Source organism: Myotis davidii, unplaced genomic scaffold (genome assembly GCF_000327345.1).
Source record: "Myotis davidii unplaced genomic scaffold, ASM32734v1 scaffold663, whole genome shotgun sequence".
Classification (NCBI taxonomy): Eukaryota; Metazoa; Chordata; class Mammalia; order Chiroptera; family Vespertilionidae; genus Myotis; species Myotis davidii.
Window position 1 is genome coordinate 7,838,172 of NW_006295816.1, and position 20,575 is coordinate 7,858,746.

Genomic DNA, 20,575 nt, shown 5'->3' on the forward strand with positions numbered 1-20,575 from the left:
GATTGGGAAAGTGAGAAAAAGAGCAAGAGGAGGGAGAGATATCTATAATCTCTCTATATAAAAGCCTAATATGCTAAGTGTCTGACCGTTTGTTTAACCAGTCACTATGACGTGCACTGACCACCAGGGGCAGACACTCTGACCGGTAGGTTAACTTGCTGCTGGGGTCTGGCCGATCAGGACTGGGCAAGTCGGGCTGGACTTGCCCTGGAGCCCTCTGGCAGTCCCTCCCCTGCCAGACACCCGACCCTGATTGCCCTGGCCAGTTGGGACTGGGTGAGACAGCCCCCATTGGCCCTGATTGGGACTGGGAAAGATGGGCCAGACACGCCTTGGAGCCAACCTCCTATGGTCCCTCTTTGGCCTCTAAAATATTTCTTCTAATTAATTTCCTTTCAATGTGCACAAATCTGTGCACTGGGCCTCTAGTACTATCAATAATAAAAAATACATTTTTAAGAAAGAGCAAGAGGAGGGCACTTTAGCAATACTCAGAGTGGGTGCAGGGCCTAGGCAGGGCAGGGCACAGAGAAGAGCTAGATATGGCTGGGGCAGGAGTGGTCAGTATGTGGGACAGTCTACCAGGGAGGGGCTGGGGCAGGGTGTCCATTAAGAAGGCCATTGTGACAGTCTAGGTGAGAGATGAGAAGAGCTTGTACTAGGTCAGATTGACTTAAAATGAAGGATGGGAATAAAGAACAAGATCTCACAAAGGGGGGCCTGCTAGGGCTTCCTTCCCAGAACCAGACATACCTGGTACAGGAATGAGGAACCAGGGCTGAGTTTCAGAAGGGACTGTGAGGAGGTTAGCAGTTCTTTTATTCATTCACAAATAATTACTAAGCACCTATTAAATGATATGTATTGTTATAATGGGGCCATAGTAGTGAACAAGATCATGAAACTGTGTCCTCAATGAGCATGTTTCCATAAGGATCTACCAAGGAATCTCCCTTACAACTTGGAAGGCAAATGATTCCTAGGAAATGGATTCTGTACCTCCTCAGAGCTGTGTCCCCAGAATCAGTCCCAGCTAGTTCTGCCACAAGATGTTCTGTTCAGTTTGGCTGTGCACAGCTGCTGTGACATACATCACACCCTCAGCATTACCCAATAACATCTGTTTGTTTATGTAGATGTCTAATTGTCAATTAGATATCAGCAGTGATAAACATTAGGGAAACAGAAGACTTGGTAGTTACACATAAGTATAAATGAGAAGCTTAAGACAGTGCCGGTTTCCATGCCTGTTACTCAATACAAGTTCAAGTTTAAACTCCTTAGTGAAATTCAAGTGGTATGCAAAGCCATGCAAAGCATCCCTTCATCCTCTTCTTCTAGGCTCCTCCTTTTGCCAATATTCCATCCTCATGGAACCACTTGACATTTTCTACACATGCCTGTGTGTCCTTGTTCATACTTTTCCATCTCTACTTTATTTGCACATTGAGTTCTTATTCATCCTCTGAGCCTTAGTCCAAATCCCATCTCCTCTTGGAAATCTTTCCAGAATGAGTTGCTCCCTGTTCTGTGCTGTGGAGGCTCTGTTTGAGTCTTGCTTGCAGCTTTTTGATACTCTCGTTCTTGTTTTTTAGTTCTTTGTACACCTTTATCATCAATGGGCTGCGTGCTCCTTAAGGGTTCAGGTCTTTGGTATTTCCAGGTGCTCTGCAATTGTAGAGGTTCAATGTTATCTTTGCTAAATAAACAGATGGGAGATGTGGCTTTTGATGCACCATACTTGGCCACTGATGGCGAAGCTGGTCAGCTTGTCAGATGGCAGGACTGAAACTGGCAGGGCTTGCTGCCCACTAGCAACCAAGAGTGGTGACAATGCTGTATGGCTCCAGGGATGCAAAAGTGGGGGCTTCCTGACCATGCTCTGATGTTAGTATTCTCTTATTATGAGGACTCAGGTGTTCTTCTCTGTCAAATGCACGGAGAGGTGAATCTGGGAATGTCCCAATGCAAACCCCATACTGCTTGGGTGGTCTGTTTGTATATTACTCTTTGACACTTAAGTTCTTCCATTTGGAATCATTTGCATTTACCTTGAAGATGGATGTAGAAAGATTTTCTGAAACTTCAGAGTTCAAAGTCTGAATATGACTAAATAGCTTAGGAAAAATAATGTTTGCAAAGAGTTTATATTGAAAAGACCATGGCTTTTTAAGATAATGGATTTAGAGGTCTCCTTTACCTCTTCAAATGCATACTTTTTTATTCATGTAAAAAAATGCTTATTAACCCCAAGTGCTTCTCCTATTCATTGGTCTTATCTTATTCTGAGAGTCACCCTGAAATTAGACAAGGGCTTAGATTTCTGACCACTGCTTCAAAAAGTCAGGTCATGTCTGCAGTGCGCCAGGCTGGTACTAGTCCCATGTCTGATTTCAGTTTCTCTGTGGGATCTCGGTGTTGAGTCAGAGGGAGAAAAGCAGCCAGGTCTTTTCCTTCTTAAAAATTAACAGATACTTACATCTATGTGTGCAGAGTGCTTTTACAGCCATTGTTACATTTGCTTCTTAAGACTAAGGATATTTGAAAGAATTATCCCATTTTATAGGGAGAAAATTAAGGTTCAGTGATATTGAGTGATCCACTCACTATCACGCAGCTTATAGCGATGGAGTTGTGACTCCTGCCAGGTTTTCTGGGACTAGTATTTAGTGTCCTTTCTGACAGGACTGGAATCTGCCTGTGATGCCAATCCAGCACTCCTTTAAACACCTACTTCCTACCTCCTTCTTCTTTGTAAACACCCATCTTGTATCCTTGATCACAGCTGTCTCGAGCCTCTGGAAGGTGACAATGGCTGAAAATAGCTTATGGTGTGACACCTCCCAAAGAGATTTAAATTTCCCCCCAGAATTAACAAAACAGAAGTTTACGTGGGGGAGTTTGAGTTCAATGACAGATCGATCGTGGAGATGCTTTGAGGCCAAGGGGTCTTCTTGGCGTCCCTTATGACAACCACGTAACAAGCACGCATTTTCCTGGGTCTGAACCCCCGTGTTGATGGCACAAGAGAAGAGGAGGGAGGAGGAGTAGATTGGGTGCCTTGTAAACAGTCTCACACGATGAGCCTCAGGAGGTCCTGGGGGGCGAGACCTCGAGTCCCCCGGTTAGGTGGCCTGCAGGATAGTCTGGATTCAGGAACACAGCACGGCTTTCATAGACCTTTCTGTATTCTCTCACCCACTTGGATGGGGCCAAAGGAAAAAACAAGAAGCTGTTTCTTTATTAATGATGCTTTCTGCAGAGTTAGATTAAGCACTGATTAAAGGCAGATGCTTCCAAAGTATAAATGTAAGTACCATCTCAGTCACTTCTCCTGTTACAGGGTTTCCTACACGATTCTTTAAAATCATTTTGGCTCTCTTCCCATTTGCCTTCCTCCATGCTCCCCACCCAGCTTCTGAGCCACTCCTCCCAGAAGGGCTCCGACTGCTGGGAGCAGGAGCTCAGACTCAGAGAGAGACTTGCTCCGAGGAGAGAGCTTTGAGAGGGGCCACTGGGGCTGCTGTCTGGAGCCACCGCACCAGAAGGCAGGTAAGTCTGAGATGGGGATAGCCCTATCCTCTGTCCTTTCAAGTCTGGACTTGCCACTGTGGAACCTGCCGTGTGTGTGTGTGTGTGTGTGTGTGTGTGTGTGTGTGTGTGTGTTTTCCCATCAGGTTGGATTATAGGTCTCTGTAACTATTCCCTGCTCAAATTAGAGGCAGAGACCAGGTGACCCAGTGGTGGGGTCCATCAGGTAGCGCTCCTTTCAGATGCTCTGAGAGGGGCATGGTGCCAGGAGGGTGCTCACCACATGGACTTGGTGTTAGGAATTGGACTTGGCTAGTAAAGCTGTGCTCAAGCCTTGTCTCCGTCAGGCCGTGGTACAAATCGTCCAGATATTTTCTGAATTCCTGTGGCCAGGTAACTTAATCAGAAATTAATGTATACTTTTTCTTTTCTCTGAAGAGCTAGCACACTAATCTTGGGATTCATTTTAGATTGAGATCAGTTGTGCTACAGTCTATTCCTGTTCCTTTGCTTTCTGCTTTTCTTATGGGACCTAAGCAAGAGGAAGGGGATATTGTTTTTTTGTAACCCACTTTAATGAACATGGTCACCAAAGCTAAGAACTTGCTGTTCAGACCACCACCCAAAACAAACAAGGGGGCATCTTACCGGGTGCATTTATCACTGGGCTATCTGCTTGGTTGGGAGGGAGGATCTCATGGTGGGGCCAGTGGAATGCCTCTGGGAGTGAGATGTGATTGGGGAGGTGGCAGTGAGGCTGATGTCCTGGGGAGCATGTCACACACAGTGAGGATGCTGTAGACCCAGCCCAGCTGGAAGCTATGTGTCTTTCTTCTCCTGATTCCCTTCTCTCACCTCCTTGGGATGTCTTAGCTTTGAGTCTGAAGAACTAGGCAGGTAGGTGGGTTGCAGGAATGGCCCAGCACTTACGTATGTGATCACAGGCAAGTATCTCAATTTCTCTAAACTCCAATGTTTTCTTCTGTAAATGTGGATGGTATAATATCCACTTTGTACATTTCTTGGGAAATTATGAGAGGGAAATTCTTAATTCATTTAAAGCATCAACACAGGGCTTAGCTATAGCTTATAGCTGTATGAACCTCAAGGTAGACCTTTGGCATTTTGAGTTGTGTGGACCAGGTCCATATTGGAATGTTCTGGGCATGCAGTTGCAAACCTTTGATGAATTCCTCAGTGACTTTGCTTACTGGTTGGTGTAAGTGTGAATGTCAGGTTAACCAGTGTGGCTCCTTACCAAGAGAGAAACCTAGAGAGAAACTCTAGTCAGGAAGATATAAGGTTAAAATCTCTGCCTCTTAAGAGAAGGTCACAAATAATTCATCCTAATTCCAGATGAAGGTTTTCTTTCAGAAATACCTTAAGGATAATTTTTATCTCATGAGATTGTCCTGAGAATTAAATTTTACCTGGAATAGGGTTGATGCTATTAGATGATTCCTATTATAGTAAAAATGTTTGTGATAAAGCATTGATTGAAAAGTTCATGATGTAAAATTGCATATGTATTACAATGATAGCTACACAAATTATACACAATATGATTATGGAAAAAAATATTCCAAAATGTCAAAACTTGCGTATGTTGGGTGACTTTGGTGTGTGGGTAATCATTTCCTTTTCTGGTTTTCTAAATTTTATTTAATGGGAGACTCTATTAGCCAGGGCCCTGGCAGGAAACAGATGGCACATTCAAACTGGGCATTTCGAGGATGTTTTATTAAAGGGACATTTTACAAAGGTATGGGCAGAGCTCAGTAACAGAATCATTGAGGGTGCAGTTCGCAAATGTGTTGATAGTGGGTGCCATTACACCCCACATTTGCAGGGCAAGGGGATGGAGGTGCTATGGAACCTGGGAGAGAGCTGTGTGGGTGGGCCATCTGACAGCCACTATGGCCCATGGCCACTGTCAGGGAGAGAGTCGGGGAGGAAAAGCCTCACCTCACTCTCCACCATTCTCTGGTCCCTTGCTGGTGCCTCCCATTGGCCAAACCCAACCAGAAGCCAAAGTTCAAGGGACGCTAAAGAGAGTTCCACATGTATCAGCTTCATGGGCACTGAGCAGGGTGGAGAAGGATGGGGAGGGGCCTGGAGGGCAAACTGACAATGTCCAGCACCCAAGGTTATGTCACTTTTATAATTGCAGGGAAAGTCATAAGCAAGAAACAAAAACCCTTTACTATGCTCAGTGCTTTCACACTCGTACACTTCCCTTTCTCGTCCCAGCTCAGTGACTTTGGATTCTTCATAACTGTGCCTCTTTTGGACCCCCACAGTACCCAAAGCTTCCCCCTAGTGCACCCACACTCATTGTGTGGTTTATTCTGCATCCTTGACTTACCTGACCCCCTCCCCCCCAACACTGCCCCCCCCCCCACACCACTACAAGACCCTGAGGGCTGGGGATGGTGTTTTATATCACTTTGAAACCCCAGTATCTAGCACAGGAATGAATGAACAATTGGAGTTAAGGTCTATATCTATACTAGCATATATAAAAGCCTAAACGACTGTTATGACGGAACAACAGGTCGCTATGATGTGCACTGACCACCAGGCGGCAGACACTCAATGCAGGAGCTTCCCCCAGCCCGCAGGCCCCAGTGTCAAGGCTGGGATGGGGAACCAGGGGTGGGTGGCAGCGGACACAGCCTCTTTCCCAGGGAGGGTCGAGGGCCGGCTCCCTCCTTGGGGCTGGTGGCCAACTCCCTGGTCTTTCCCTCGTACCCTCCCCCCTCTTCCCCCCCGCTGGCAGATCCCAATCAGCCCACCACCCACCTGCCCTGGTGGTGGTTGGCCCCTCCCCCTAGCCAGCAGGTTCTGATCACCCAATTGGGGTAGGGCCCTGGGCTGGGATGGGGAACAAGGGGTGGGAGGCTACAGACACTGGTAGCAAGGGAAGGAGAAGGGGGTGGGGTGGGGTGGTGGGGAGATGGGGAACCTGATCGGCCCTGATCACCGGCCAGGCCCAGGGACCCCACCCATGCATGAATTTCATGCACCAGGCCTCTAGTATCTCTATAAAGCTTATAGATTTGAAGTAAGGCCTGAAGCTACCCAGTCTTAACTGCAAGTGAATTCCTGAGGAATTTAGGAACTCTGCTTAGGGAAGTGAGGCCTTGGTCCTCTTTGCTAGGTGTCTGTCTATTCAGGGAGAGCAGGCCTATGAGCTGGCTGGGCCAGTCCTCAGAGGAGTATGAGCAGAGCCCTCACTGACAGGCAGCTCCCACGTCATGGCGGTCTCGCAGAGCCTTCTCTTGCCCTTGCAGTCCCTGTGATTCCCCATGTCAAATCACAATTCTCATGTTTTAGGATGGCAAGTTGAGATTATGCTTGCTTCCTTTACAACTCTAGGAGATTTCGAGCATGTCACTCTACCTGGTATTTCGACTCTGTTTTGAATCAGAGGATGTTTTGAGCCCTCAAAGGATTTTTACATTCCGTTTACAATCTTATAAAAGTAACATGTACATGCACTAAATCAAATAGCTCAGGAGGAAAGTATGTTTGGAAGGATATTACATGAAAAATAAAATGTCTCAACCTTCACTTATATACTCACTCCCACTTTTAACTCTTTCAGTTTTTCAGTCTTCTAGTCATTGTTTCGTTAATAAATACTTCTCTTAACTTCTGTTTCTTGATTTATAAAGTTTAGGCAGGAGTTATTGAATTGTCCCTGTGTGAGATGAGGAATTTATCTTACTGACAGCAATCCTTCTGCTGTTCTCATGATTCTTCCAGTTCTTGTTATTTTAAATTTGGTTTCACACTCAATTCCCTGCATAATTTTATGCCATAGACTTATACTTGCATTCCTTGATCTCTCCACATGCAGGTCTCACAAGCAGCTTCAATTCCATGTGTATTAAATCGAATCCATTCCTGCAAAGCTTTCTCCTTCCCTAGTTTCTCTATTAGAGTGAATAGCACCACTCTTTGACCCAGCTGCCCAAGCCAAGAACCTTAGTTCCTTACTGTCCTCAAATCCTTCCCTTCCTATTAATTACTTATCAAGGCTATTTCTTAAGTGATTGTCAAGTCCATCCACTCTATTAGGTCATCGTCTGTGATTGTGATTTCTTGTAATAGTTTTCAAGCTGATTTTTCCGATTCTAGCCTCCCTCCTTCTCCTCATCCTAACCTAAACCCTATTTATTCTTACCAGTTAGAGGGATATTAAAAAAACTTGATAGTGGTACTCCTCTTTAATAATAACAATAACAATAATAATGATAACAACCCACCCTTTAGCAACTCTCCATTAGGATGAATGAAGTCCATGATCTTTACTAAGGATTATAGGGGCCCCCGTGCTCTCACAATGCTGATTAGAGCCTTTTCTGGCCATGCCACTCCACAAACTCTCCTTTTCTGGCAAACAGAACTTGTTGATGGACACTGTATTCTTTTTCACCCAGGGGTCCCTGTTCATGCTATTTGCTCCTCCTGCAAAACTCTTAGGCCCCCCCCCCCCAACTTTTTTTTTGTCTAAGTCTTATATCTCCTTCAGTATTTAACTGAGACGTTAAAGCTCTGGTAGGCCATCCCTGATGCCTCAAAGCTAGATGCCTATCCTATGCAGACGTATTACCCTCTACTTCTCACTATAGTGGCATTTGTCTTACTCTATTGTAACTTCCTGTCTTTATCTGTCTTCTCCCTTGCACTAGGATGGCATGACTGTAGGACCAGGAGGAGGGACTGTGTTTTTCTTCACCATTGGTGCCTAGCACTATGTCCAGAACAGACATTGAGCACAATGGTTTTTGAATGATCTTGAATTCCCCTTCAGAATTCCTGTGAGTAGTTTGGGAGTCAATCCTAGGTTGGCATTCAGTAAAATAAAGGAGAGAATGGTTGGCATGGAGAATAAAGGCATTCAACCTGAACACTATTGCTTTTTCTCAGAATCTAGTTTTAAGATTGGGGCTGAAGAGAAAGTCCTTATAGAAGGGGCTATCAGGGATAGGGCTATTTGGGAAAGCTACCATCACATGGTAGAGTGACCCTATTTGTTTGACAAATCTTGATTTCTTAGGGTCTTGTTTCTGCCAGATCTGGGTTTCAGAAGTAAAGGAGCTGGCATAGGATCATAGATGTTAGTATAAATGTTCATGCCTGTGTTCCACGCTGATCAGATGTGAGAAAACACACATGTAATTAGTTTTGATTTGCAACCCGTAGCTATGGGCCACTTGATTCCCTAATCCTTCCTTTCCCGTTTACACGATGGCCACTTGTCTGCCATCTTCAGGCCTCACTTCAATAGTTCCGCTGGTTGGGTCTTATCGTCTTAGTACTCTATGCTTGGTCTGAATTTTAGAGACTGGGCTTATTCTGCCTCTTGTTCTGAATTCAACCTCCCACTTATCCCTAGACTCTCCAGGAATATTTCCTTCCTTTGGTCATGCCTGTGCCCAAAGTTCCTACTTTATTCACAGTGGTGTTCACTTCTTCTGACCTGTCCCACACCAATAAGCTCCCAAGGCCCCTCACCTCCGTTTCAACTCTTCTAGCCCCATTGATATTGTCCTTGGAGGGAGGAATCCCAGGGCAGGCTGTATGATCTCTACCTCCCAGAGCCCTCTGAGGACCTACTTGTCGTTGCCTCAAGGATGAAGATGGATGACTGGTGCCACCCAGTAATTTTCCCAGATGCGCGGAACTTCCGCCCCTTCACTTCTGATTCTCTGGCTGCAATTGAGAAGCGGATTGCCATCCAAAAGGAAAAAAAGAAGCTCAAAGACAAGACAGCGGCAGAACCCCAACCTCGGCCTCAGCTTGACCTAAAGGCCTCCAGGAAGTTGCCCAAGCTCTATGGTGACATTCCCCGTGAGCTGATAGCAAAGCCCCTGGAAGACTTGGACCCATTCTACAGAGATCATAAGGTAGTTCCATGGGGATCCTGGGGTGTTCTAACCATGCAGTTGTAACTGGTGTTACAAGGAACTCCAAACACCAATCTTGGGGTTTGTAGGGAGCAAGCTGTACTTATCCTTTGCTATCACCCCCTATTATTGCCTTTACAACCCAGAGAACTCCTTTCAGTCCCCTTTTTCTCTATGTAATGTGTGTCTTGGAGAAGAACATGAAGACTAGGAGCAGCAGGAAGGTTAAAATGGAACAGATTAAAATGTCAGGAAAGAGGACTGGACTAGCGGTTAGCAAAGTTGGGTGTAGGCCATTTCAGTGATTGGCTTTATGACTTTGGGTAAATCACTTCACTGATCCCCATTTTTAATCTGTAAAATGGGAATAATGCCTGCTTTCTCTACCCTACAGCATAGACACGCTATGGAAGCACTTTATAAACTGTAAAGCATACCCATGTGAAGGATTAATATTGCTGTCTACGATTGTCCAACTCAGCAACAAGAGTTTACTTTGGAAACTTTTTAGAGTTTACTTTTTAGTGTTAACCTTATGAAGGTGAAAGCCCTAAACCAAAACTTGACATATAATCAGAGCTCAATAAGTGAAGTCTAAGAATACGTAATCGAGTGAACACATGCAGATTATACAGGTTATCTACCAAAAATGTTTACACAGTTTTTTCTGATAGCTCAATTGATGTTTCTTTTCAGATGTAACCCATTGCAATTAATTATTCAGAATGTATATACATTTTGGGGGGACACCCTAAATATAAACCCCATGCCAATATGTGATAGGCTTGCTGTTTCATCTACCTGGATGTAGCTCTTGCAGGAAAATTCTAGTAAAAGTTCCTTAAGAGGGTTCCTAGGTGAGGAAATGTGAATTCTGGACTCCTCTGCTGGCTGTTTGAAAGCCTGGGTGGGCAGTAAGGACAGTTCTCAGCAGACCATCCCCTTTTGGGAAAGTGCCAGAAGACCTTGCCATTATCACCTCACTGTGGGATCCAAGGAAGTATGGAAAACCCACCTCACAGACTAAGGTCAGGGAGGAGGGGGCTTGGGAGTTTGAGGGAAGTCCTAGAAAACACATGATGCTGAGAGCATCCTCCACTAGCAACCAAGAGAAAGTCATCTCTCAGAAGAAATATTGCCTGGTTCATATGTCCTTGGGATAGACGTAGGTTTACCAGGCAAAATGAGGACTGTGTGTACAGAGGAAGGTAGGGTATAAAAGGGAAAAAGAAAGAGGAAGATAAATGAAGGAGCAAAACAGTCTAATATTTCTCCTTCTCCTTATGCCCCTGAATTCAGGGGCTTCTTGAAGGCAGAGTTGTTGGATGTGAGTTAACTGCCTCCTTCTGCCTCAAGGACGGATAGGAGACCCATGAGGCAGGCAGCAGCTTGGTGTGTTGTGGACAGTTCTTAGCCTGAATGGATGATCTGGAAGTGTCTCTTCTCAGCCTTGGTCTTCCCTTCAAATTAGAAGACATGATCCTTGTTTAGAGCTCTGCAGAACTGTGACCTCACATGACCAGTGCTCTCAGCAGTCATGTGAGGTATGTGTAGTAGTCATTAACATGCCACCTTACAGGTGAGGAGACCATAGACCAAATGGGGAAGTGGCTTATGCCAGGTCAAACAGCCAGTGAGGGGTGGAGCTGGGACTCAAATCCAAGGGCTCTTTCCATGGTCGCAGACAACTTCCTTTCTAGGAGCTTCTATTTTGAAGAGCTACAGGGAAAGGGGTGGAGATGTGTCAGCAAGCAGGCAGAAGGAGTCAGTATATATCATTTTAATCATTAAAACCCTGGCAAGTGTAGTTAAATACACCATTAGTTGAAATACTTAAAGTAGTCAGAGGAGACATTAATAAAATATCAAAATCAAAGGGCACAGACACAGAGCCATATTATGCCACCTACTAATTTGGGGTGACTTCCCTCAAGGATAGGTTTGCTCTTTACCCTGAAATTGTCTTTCTATCCAAAGGAAGGGCACAGAATCCCCAAAGTGGGTCTTGGGCTCCTGAGCTCATTCATAACTTTTTGAGAACCCTGAGTCCCATTTCATTTTGTTTTAGAGGAAACAGAAAATGCCACATGGTCAGCAGCCAAGTAAGTTCCAGCAACTTGGTGAAATAGCTGAAGTTCTGGTGCTTCAGCCAAGGCACCCTGCCCTGCTGTCTGGGGCCTTGGTAACAAGGCCTGTCCTTCCTGCCTGAGAACATGCTGGATTACCTGTCAAATATGAACAGGGCAGTGACATGGGGAGACAGGAATGACCCTCATTCTGTGAATACTTTTATAACTAACAGCCTTAAGGACACATAAAGGAACAGCTAGATTACAATTCAATGGAAAGAGGGAGATCTGGTGTTGATGTTAGAAACCTGCGAGTAAAGCTTGTTGTCCAGGGGCTGCTTCATTCCCAGAGCCCAGGAAGGAGGAAATGGGTACAGGTTTGGTATTCTGTAGTGGGGCCCAACTGGGGACTGTGAGGGGGACAGTGTACCACGTGGCAGGTCTGTGTGGGTTTACCATCCCACTAAAGGCCAGTGGGGCACCCCGTCATTGTGACAGACAACCTGAAACACCCCCATGCCTTTCCAGATGCCTTCTGTGGGGCTTCCCCTGCCAGTTGAGAACCACAGGCAGATTTGTCCCTATGTCCATGGAGGGAATTGAAGAACAAGTCTGGGTACCTTGATGTGTTTCTTTACTGAAGATTCTTAAAGTTAGAATTGATTGGCAGACTATCTCATGTCAAACTGCTCAAGCATAACAATATGGACTCTCTAGGTCCCTGACTATTCTAAAATTCATTACAAAGTTTTTATTAGTAATCAAAATAATTTAAAATCACCTGCTTAATGTGAATGTTCAATTCTGTTTCCATCTCTTGCAGTCCTCTTCTAATTCTTGTTGCTGTAGATACATGCCCTAGAGCAGCGGTTGCCAACCTTTCGGACCTCACGGATCATGACTGGTCTGCGGACCACCGGTTGGCGACCGCTGCTCCAAAAGTTTCCTTAAACCAGCAGTCGCCAGCCTTTTGGACTTCACGGACCACCAGTTATGATAATAAGCTAAGCTATACCTCAATCCATGGCTCCACTGAATTTTCTCGAAATGAACTCATGATAAATATCGTTTGGTCACAGTGTTGTAATTCCGGTTGTGTTTGGTCTTTTGCAGACATTTATGGTGTTGAACAAAAAGAGGACAATCTACCGCTTCAGTGCCAAACGTGCCTTGTTCATTCTGGGCCCTTTCAATTCAGTCCGAAGCTTAGCCATTAGAATCTCAGTCCATTCATATCCTTTTGTCGCATCTTCTATCAAGTCCAGGTCAAGTGAAAAGTGCATGCGCCCCAGGGTGTTCACATGTTTCTTGAGTGGAAACAGCTCATTCTGTGAATAAATCCTGGCCGAGGGCAGGAGTGTGCTAGTGTTGGGTGTGACCAAGGCGTGGCCCCTGCCCTGGGAAGGGGCTGGGCCAAAGGCAGTCGGTTTCTTTAGGGAGATGGGTGGTTTGGAAGAGGTGGTGTGGAGAGGCACTGCTGCGCTTTGGAGGCACCAAGGATGGCCTCCTGGAGAAAGGAACATCTCAGTTGAGACCCAAACAAAGGTTGTAAACTGTCAACCTGTGCATCACACTTAGCTGATGAGTGTGTTGCACCTACACAATGTTTAAAACTTCTCAGAAACACTCTCTAATGTTAAATGCCCAGGTTTCCAGCTTCTTGTGAACAATGGAACCTGTCAAGGCTGGACTTGCATTCCCATCTGTCAAAGTCGCTGTAGTGAGAAACGGGGGCCTCTTTTAGAGGGGATGTGTGCACTCTATTTCACCACATGTTCACCCCTCCCTGCGCCCCAACATCAGCCCATTTCACCTAGTTATGTGACTTGCCAGGCTCTGGAGACTGAGTTTGCACCCTCAGTCTTAAGGATAAAGACAGGTAGGAATCATTGGCATTACTGATGTGTGCATGGGTGGTGGAGATGCTAGGTAGTTTTAGACTAGGGGCGGTGTAAGAAACATGGATTGGTAGACAGAATGCAGTGCTGAAGAGAAAGAGAAGGAATAACTCTTGAGGTTGGCTTCCCTAGAAGCAGAGCCTGAGACAGGGATTTTTACTTAGGTGTTTTAGTAGAGGAATGCTCTCTGGAAAAGGAGAAAGGGAAGCAGGATGGAGCAAAAGGAGGAGTCAAAGAAGGACGGGGTCTCAGCTGAGTTTGAGAGCTCTGGGCACAAATTGGACCCCAGAACTGCCACGCCTGGAGGCAAGGCCCAGCTTTTTGTGAGTCTCAAGTCAGTCAGACATATGGAAGGGGGTTGTAGCCCTCCATGTGTGGAGGCTGCCATTCCCCTAAGGAAGGGGATGGATAGCTGTGAGCTGTTCTCAGCCAACATTCAGTTAGGTGGACCTGCAGGGAAGGGGAGCTGGAGGGGCACCCGTGGCCTCCACTATGTTAACTACTGACACTTGCCATCTGCAGTGTGCCTGCCTTAACAGATGCTGGTCACGTTGTTCAGCATGTTCATCATCTGCACTGTCATCGTCAACTGCATATTCATGGCCACAGCTCATGGGAAAGACAACATTATAGATACTGAACTTGCTGAGTAAGTATCTGCCCTGTTTTTAAACAAGTACATCTAACAAAAAGTTATAACTTTTTAGCTATATATATAGCGAGAGTTTAGACATATAGAGAAAGAAAAAGTTACCCATAACCCCAATTCTCCAACACAGTTCTGGAAGAGTCCATTTTATTTTTGTATGTATGTTTTTATGATTCTCTTTAAAGGCCTTTTAAAATACATTGGCAATTAACAGCACACATATGAATTTTATATCTAGCTTTTAAGTGGTTTTCTTTGTCTTACAAGGGCTTTATGAGACTCTATTTTGATAGCTATATACTGTTCAGTCAGGTGAATAAACCATAAATTACTTAACCATTCTAGCATTTTGCTACTATAAATAGTATTGCAAAAAGCATTTTTTGCATAGTTACTTTTCAAAAGTTATTTTCTTAGAGTAGAATCTTAGAATTGTATTTACTAGATCAAAAGGTACATTATAACGCTTTAAAAATATGTATTGACAAAATATTTCCTCAAGTTTGTAGCAATTTAATTTGCCATCAGCAGCATATTCTGACAACCAGTTGTACTATATTCTTGCTAGCATTACATTTTTTTCTTCATTAATTTATGAAGTTAAAAATACTTGCATTTCATTAATTTCCAAATGGGTTGGATTTTTTTTTGTTTTAATTTATGAATTCTGTATTTCCATCTTTACCCATGTGTCATTTTTTTTTCCTGGTCAGTTTGAGTGAGTTCTTTATATAGTTAAAATATTAACTTCTTGTACTTTTGAAAAAATGTATTTTATTGTTTTTTTACAGAGAAGAAGGGAGAGGGATAGAGAGTTAGAAACATCGATGAGAGAGAAACATCGATCAGCTGCCTCCTGCACACTCCCCACTGGGGATGTGCCCACAACCAAGGTACATGCCCTTGACCGGAATCGAACCAAGGACCCTTGAGTCCGCAGGCCAATGCTCTATCCATTGAGCCGAACTGGTTAGGGCAACTTCTTGTACTTTTTAAATGGTTATTCAGACATAAAAGTTAATTTTTTTAAACTTAGAAAGTTCTGTATTTTGATAAATATTCTTATATATGTTGTCCTAATTTTTCTGGGTTTGACATATTTACTGCTTTAGTCTTTCAGGACTACACTGAATAATAAATTGAATAAGACCACTTATTTGTATCGCATATTTAACTATGTGATAGAAACCACCACAGTCAATATGTGGATCATTCCAAATATGCCCCAAAGTTTTCTCATGTCTCTTTGAGGTTCAGTCTCCTGCCCACCACTTCCAACCCCAAGCAAATGCTGATCTGCTCTCCGTCACTCTAGACTAGTTTTGCCTTTCCTGGAATTTCATATAAATGGAATCATATAGTATGTATGATACCATACTTTTGTGTCTGGCTTCTTTCACTTAGTGTAATGTTTTGAGGTGCATTTATGCTGCTTTATGTTTCACTGGTTTTTTTTTCTTTTCATTGCTGAGTTGTATTCTATTGTATGGGTACACCACAGTTGGTTTTCCTATTCACCTGTTGAGGATTGTTTCCAGTTTTTGTACAAATAAAGTTGTTATGAATATTTCTGTATAAAGGTCTTTTGTGGATATATGTTTGCATTTCTCTTGGATAGGTATCTAGTAGTGGAATTGTTGGATCTTAAAATAAGTATATTTTAAGTAATTTTGTAAGAAACTGCCACAGTTTTCCAAAGTGGCTGTACTGCTTTACATTCTTGCCAGCAATACATGAAAGGTTTAAAGTCTTTATTAATTTCCTCCATCAATTTTATTTTATTTTATTTTTAATATATTTTATTTATTTTTTTACAGAGAGGAAGGGAGAGGGATAGTTAGAAACATCTATGAGAGAGAAACATCGATCAGCTGCCTCCTGCACACTCCCTACTGGGGATGTGCCCGCAACCAAGGTACATTCCCTTGACCGGAATCGAACCTGGGACCCTTGAGTCCGCAGGCCGACGCTTTATCCACTGAGCCAAACCGGTCAGGGCAAATTTTATTTTATTTTAATTTGCTCTTCTATTTCTAGCTTCTTAAGATAGAAAATTAAGTACTTGGTTTTAGATCTTTCTTCTTTTCTTGTATATTTGTATCAACTTATAATTTCCATGTAAGCATTGCTTTAGTTATACCCCACAGATTTTGATAATTATGTTTTTATTACCTTTCAGTTCAAAATATTCCCCACTTTGTCTTGTGATTTCTTCTTTGTCCTAAAGTGTTACTTAGAAGTGTGTTTTTAAATTTCCAAATATTTCATGTTTTTCTAGTTGTCTTATTGTTATTGATTTACAATTTAACTCTGTTGAGGTTAGAGAATATACTTTTCTCTAAGATTTCAGTCTTTTGAGAAAACTTGTTTTATGGTCAACCTTGGGAATGGTTCATGTGCACTTGAAAAGAATGTAGATTTTGGAGTTGTTTGGTCTGATATTCTGTAAATGGCTGGTTATGTTAGGGTGGTCAATATGTTATTTAGATCTTTTATAACTTTCCTGCTCCTATTAGTACTTATATGAGTCACTGAAGAGAGTCTTGACATTTCCATCTATGATTATGGGTTTGTTCATTCTCCCTTTCTTTTTTGTTAAATTTTGGTTCATGTATTTGCAGCACTGTTATTAGGCATATGAACATTTATGATGATCTTCCTGGTATATGCATTCTTTTATCACTATGAAATGCCCTTCTTTGCCTCTATAATACTCCTTTTAATATTTGTTTTGTCTGATATTAATATAGTTACTTAAGCTTTCTTATGCTCATCATTTGCACGGCATATCTTTTTCTATCCTTTTACTTTCAACGCTTTTGTGTTTTTAGATTTAAAGTTTATCTCTTGTAAAGAACACATAGTTGGTTTTGTGGAGTTTTTTAAACAGTCTATCAATCCAATCTCTGTGGTTTTATGTGTGTGTGTGTGTGTGTGTGTGTGTTTTAATCCTCACCCGAGGATATTTTTCCATTGATTTTTAGGGAGAGTGGAAGAGAAAGGGAAAGATGAAAAGACAGAGAGAAATATCAGTGTGAGGGAAACACATTGATTGGTTGCCTCCTGCACGAGCCCCAACCAGGGCCCGGGCTGGGGAGGAACCTGCAACCAAGGTATGTGTCCTTGGCAGGAATTGAACCCCGGACCCTTTGGTCTGCAGGCCAACGCTCTGGCCACTGAGCAAACTGGCCAATCTGTCTCTCTCTCTCTCTCTCTCTCTCTCTCTCTCTCTCTCTCTCTGTGTGTGTGTGTGTGTGTGTGTGTGTGTTTTAATGGAATATTTAGTTCACTTGCATTTAATGCAATTTTGGGTAGGCTTGAATTTAGGCTGATTGTTTTTCTATCAGTCTCACTTTTTACGTTGTTCATTTGCTCTTCTGTTCTCTATTCCGATCTTCTTTTGTGTTAATCAGGGATGTTTAGTATGTCATTTTAATTCTCTACTGGCTTTTTAGCTTTACTTCTTTGCATTATTTTTTAGTGGTTGTGCCCTCTCTGTTGGTGGGTGGAAACTGGAATCTGGTTAAGGCCAGCCAGCTCAGGGGCCGTGCCTTGGAGCAGGGGGCATGTACACCCCTGGGAATAGCAACCATCCTGGCAGTATCACTGGGGAAAATGGTTTCTCCTCTGAGAGTTGCTGTTCCATGTGAGAAGCTAACTGAATGCAGGGGCTACTGCTTATTGTTTACAGCAGTGTCCCTGGAAGCTTCTGTGGTGAAAAGAGTGGGACTTGTGAGCAGACAGACCCAGGAGGTGGAATTGCTCCCAGCCTAGCAGTGGTTTGCCCAGCCCAGCACTTCTGGAGAGATGTAATGAATCCTCCCTTCCCATTAAGGAGAAGTAGTGGCCCAACTGAAAGCTAATTTGCTCAAGGCCATTTTCACTACTAAAAGACCCATAAGGCAGAGATATGGAAAAACAAAAAACAAACCTTGTCTAGGGAAGCAGAGAGGCTGGAGGGAGGGGTGGAAGATGGGGGAAAGCTGCTGCTGTCCCCAGGCGGCACTTGGAGCAGTAGTGGATGCATGAAAGTGGGGCTGGGAGGAGGCTATTGAAGATGTCCTCATAAAAGGAAGCATGCAGTTGCGGGGTTAGGCCAATGGGGGGAGAGTTTCTTCAGCATTCTTTGGTTAGAAAAGTATTAAATGGAGAAAATTAAATCCAAGTTAATAGCTCTCAGAGAATGAATGCAGAAGTCCTCCAGGACCAGGCGATGGTATTCTGTTAACCTACTTGGACACCACCTATGGCCCTGCTGGATACTCTAGCTATGCTTGAACTGGTGGTGACACACTCTAGAGGCCTGATGGGTTGGAATCTCCCCGTTAAGGAGCTCCTAAGCCCTGCTTCCTACTGGTGAGCTTAGCTCTTACTCCACATCACATGACATGTTGGTCTGCTTGTCCCACCATTTGGCCAAGCTTCTGCAGAAAAAGAGAGAATAATGGAGTTGGGAGGTGGGAGGCTACAAAGTCAGGCTGAAATGGCAGTCATTGGCTGCTGTCTCTTTTGCTTGAGATCTAAGTGAAGATTTTCAAAAGTCCCTCAAATCTGCAATTACAGCCTTTTCCCAAAATACCTATAACTTCATAAATTATATCTGAATTTTAAAAATGGTATTTCAAAGCAGACATTAATTAATCTTCTGTGTTCATCTGTCACCTAAAAGGTGGTCAGTTTAGAAAAGGGCTGAAGCAGAGAGGAGCTCTTGTCTCTGGCAACCTCATGACCATTTCTTCTTTGGACTTAGCTGCTTTGGGATTTTTCAAGTTCTCAAGACCTTAGTTCTATAGCTTTGAGGGCTAACAATGGCTGGATATTCTACCACTTTTAATCTGAACAAACAGATTGTTTGCATTGATAGTTTGGCACCAAAAGTGGAAGTCGTGTGTGTGTGTGTGTGTGTGTGTGTGTGTGTGTGTGTGAGAGAGAGAGAGAGAGAGAGAGAGAGAGAGAGAGAGAGAGCGCAGATCCAGTATTTTTGACAGCTTGGGATTATAACAAGAGAAATAAGGTATTATGTTTTGTTTTGGAGGAGGAGGAAGAGGAAGAAGGGAAATAAATTAGAGGATAGACATGATGAAGGACTCAGGGAAGAAAATGAAAATACTAGTAGTTCAGCCCGGCCAGCAGAGCATCGACCTATGAACCAGGAGGTCACAGTTTGATTCCCTGTCAGGGTACATGCCCCGATTGCAAGCTCAATCCCCAGTGTGGGGTGTGCAGGAGGCAGCCGATCAATGACTTTCTCTCATCATTGATGTTTCTATCTCTCCCTCTTTTTCTCAGAAATCAATAAAAAGAAAAGAATTAACAAAAAAAGTGGTTTCCTAGCTGGTTGGGCTCAGTAGATATAGTGTCGGCCCTTGGACTGAAAGTCCCGGTTTGATTCAGGTCAAGGGCATGTACCTTGGTTGCAGGCTCTATCCCCAGTTCTGGTAGGGGCTCGTGCGGGAGGTAACCAATAGATGTGTCTTTCTCACATCAATGTTTCTCTCTCTCTGTCTCTCCCCTTCCTTTCCACTTTCTCTAAAAAAATCAGTGGAAAAATATCCTCAGGTGAGGATTAACAAAACAAAGTGGCAAGATATACATTACATAAAATATACCATCTTAACCATTTTAAGTGTATAGTTCATTGGTATTAAGTTATATTCACATGGTTGCGCAACCATTACCACCATTCATATCTAGAAATCTTTTCACCTTGCAAAACTGAAACTCTGTACCCATCCTATATAATAAAAGCCTAATATGCTCCTGGCCTGCTCCCTCTTGCAATCTGGGACCCCTTGGAGGATGTTGGAGAGCTGGTTTCAGCCCAAATCCTGCAGGCCAGGCCGAGGGACCCCACTGGTGCATGAATTCATGCACTGGGCCTCTAGTTAAACAATAACTCCCCATTCTGTCCTCCCCTTCCTTTCCTGGCAAACACCATTCTACTTTCCATCTCTGTGTAGTATTTGACTGCTCTAGATGCCTCATATAAGAGGAATCATACAGTGTTTGCCTTTTTGTAACTGGTTTATTTCCCTTAGCATAATGACCTCAAGGTTCATCCATGTAGCATGTGACAGGATTTCCTTTCTTCATAAAGAATGAATAATATCCCATTGTATATACCACATTTTATTGATCTATTCATCTGGATCAATGGATATTTGGCTTGCTTCTTCTTCTTGCCTATTGTGAATAGTGCTGCTATAAACATGGGTGTACAAATATCTCTTCAACATTGTGCTTTCTATTTTTCTGTATATACTAGGGGCCCGGTGCACGAAATTCGTGCACTGGGTGTGTGTGTGTGGGGGAGTGTCCCTCAGCCCAGCCTGCCTTCTCTCACATACTGGGAGCCCTCAGGCGTTGACCCCCATCACCCTCCAATCGCAGGATTGGCCCCTTGCCCAGGCCTGACGCCTCTGCCAGAGGTGCCAGGCTTGGACAGGGGACCCCCATCTCCCCCCGATCACTGGCTCTGACCCCCGCCCCGGCCTGAGGCCCCCGGCCCAGGAA

General features: G+C 43.8%; 1 protein-coding gene across 1 annotated transcript in view; it reads left to right on the forward strand.

Moving 5' to 3' along the window:
- SCN11A (sodium voltage-gated channel alpha subunit 11) overlaps positions 1–20,575 on the forward strand; it is a 105,090-nt gene that overhangs the window by 32,369 nt on the left and 52,146 nt on the right. The window contains exons 2-4 of the mRNA XM_006770556.2: positions 9,173–9,446; positions 12,629–12,747; positions 13,964–14,062. Of these exons, the coding sequence (XP_006770619.1) occupies positions 9,173–9,446; positions 12,629–12,747; positions 13,964–14,062 (492 nt within the window). The remainder of the gene's footprint in view (positions 1–9,172; positions 9,447–12,628; positions 12,748–13,963; positions 14,063–20,575) is intronic.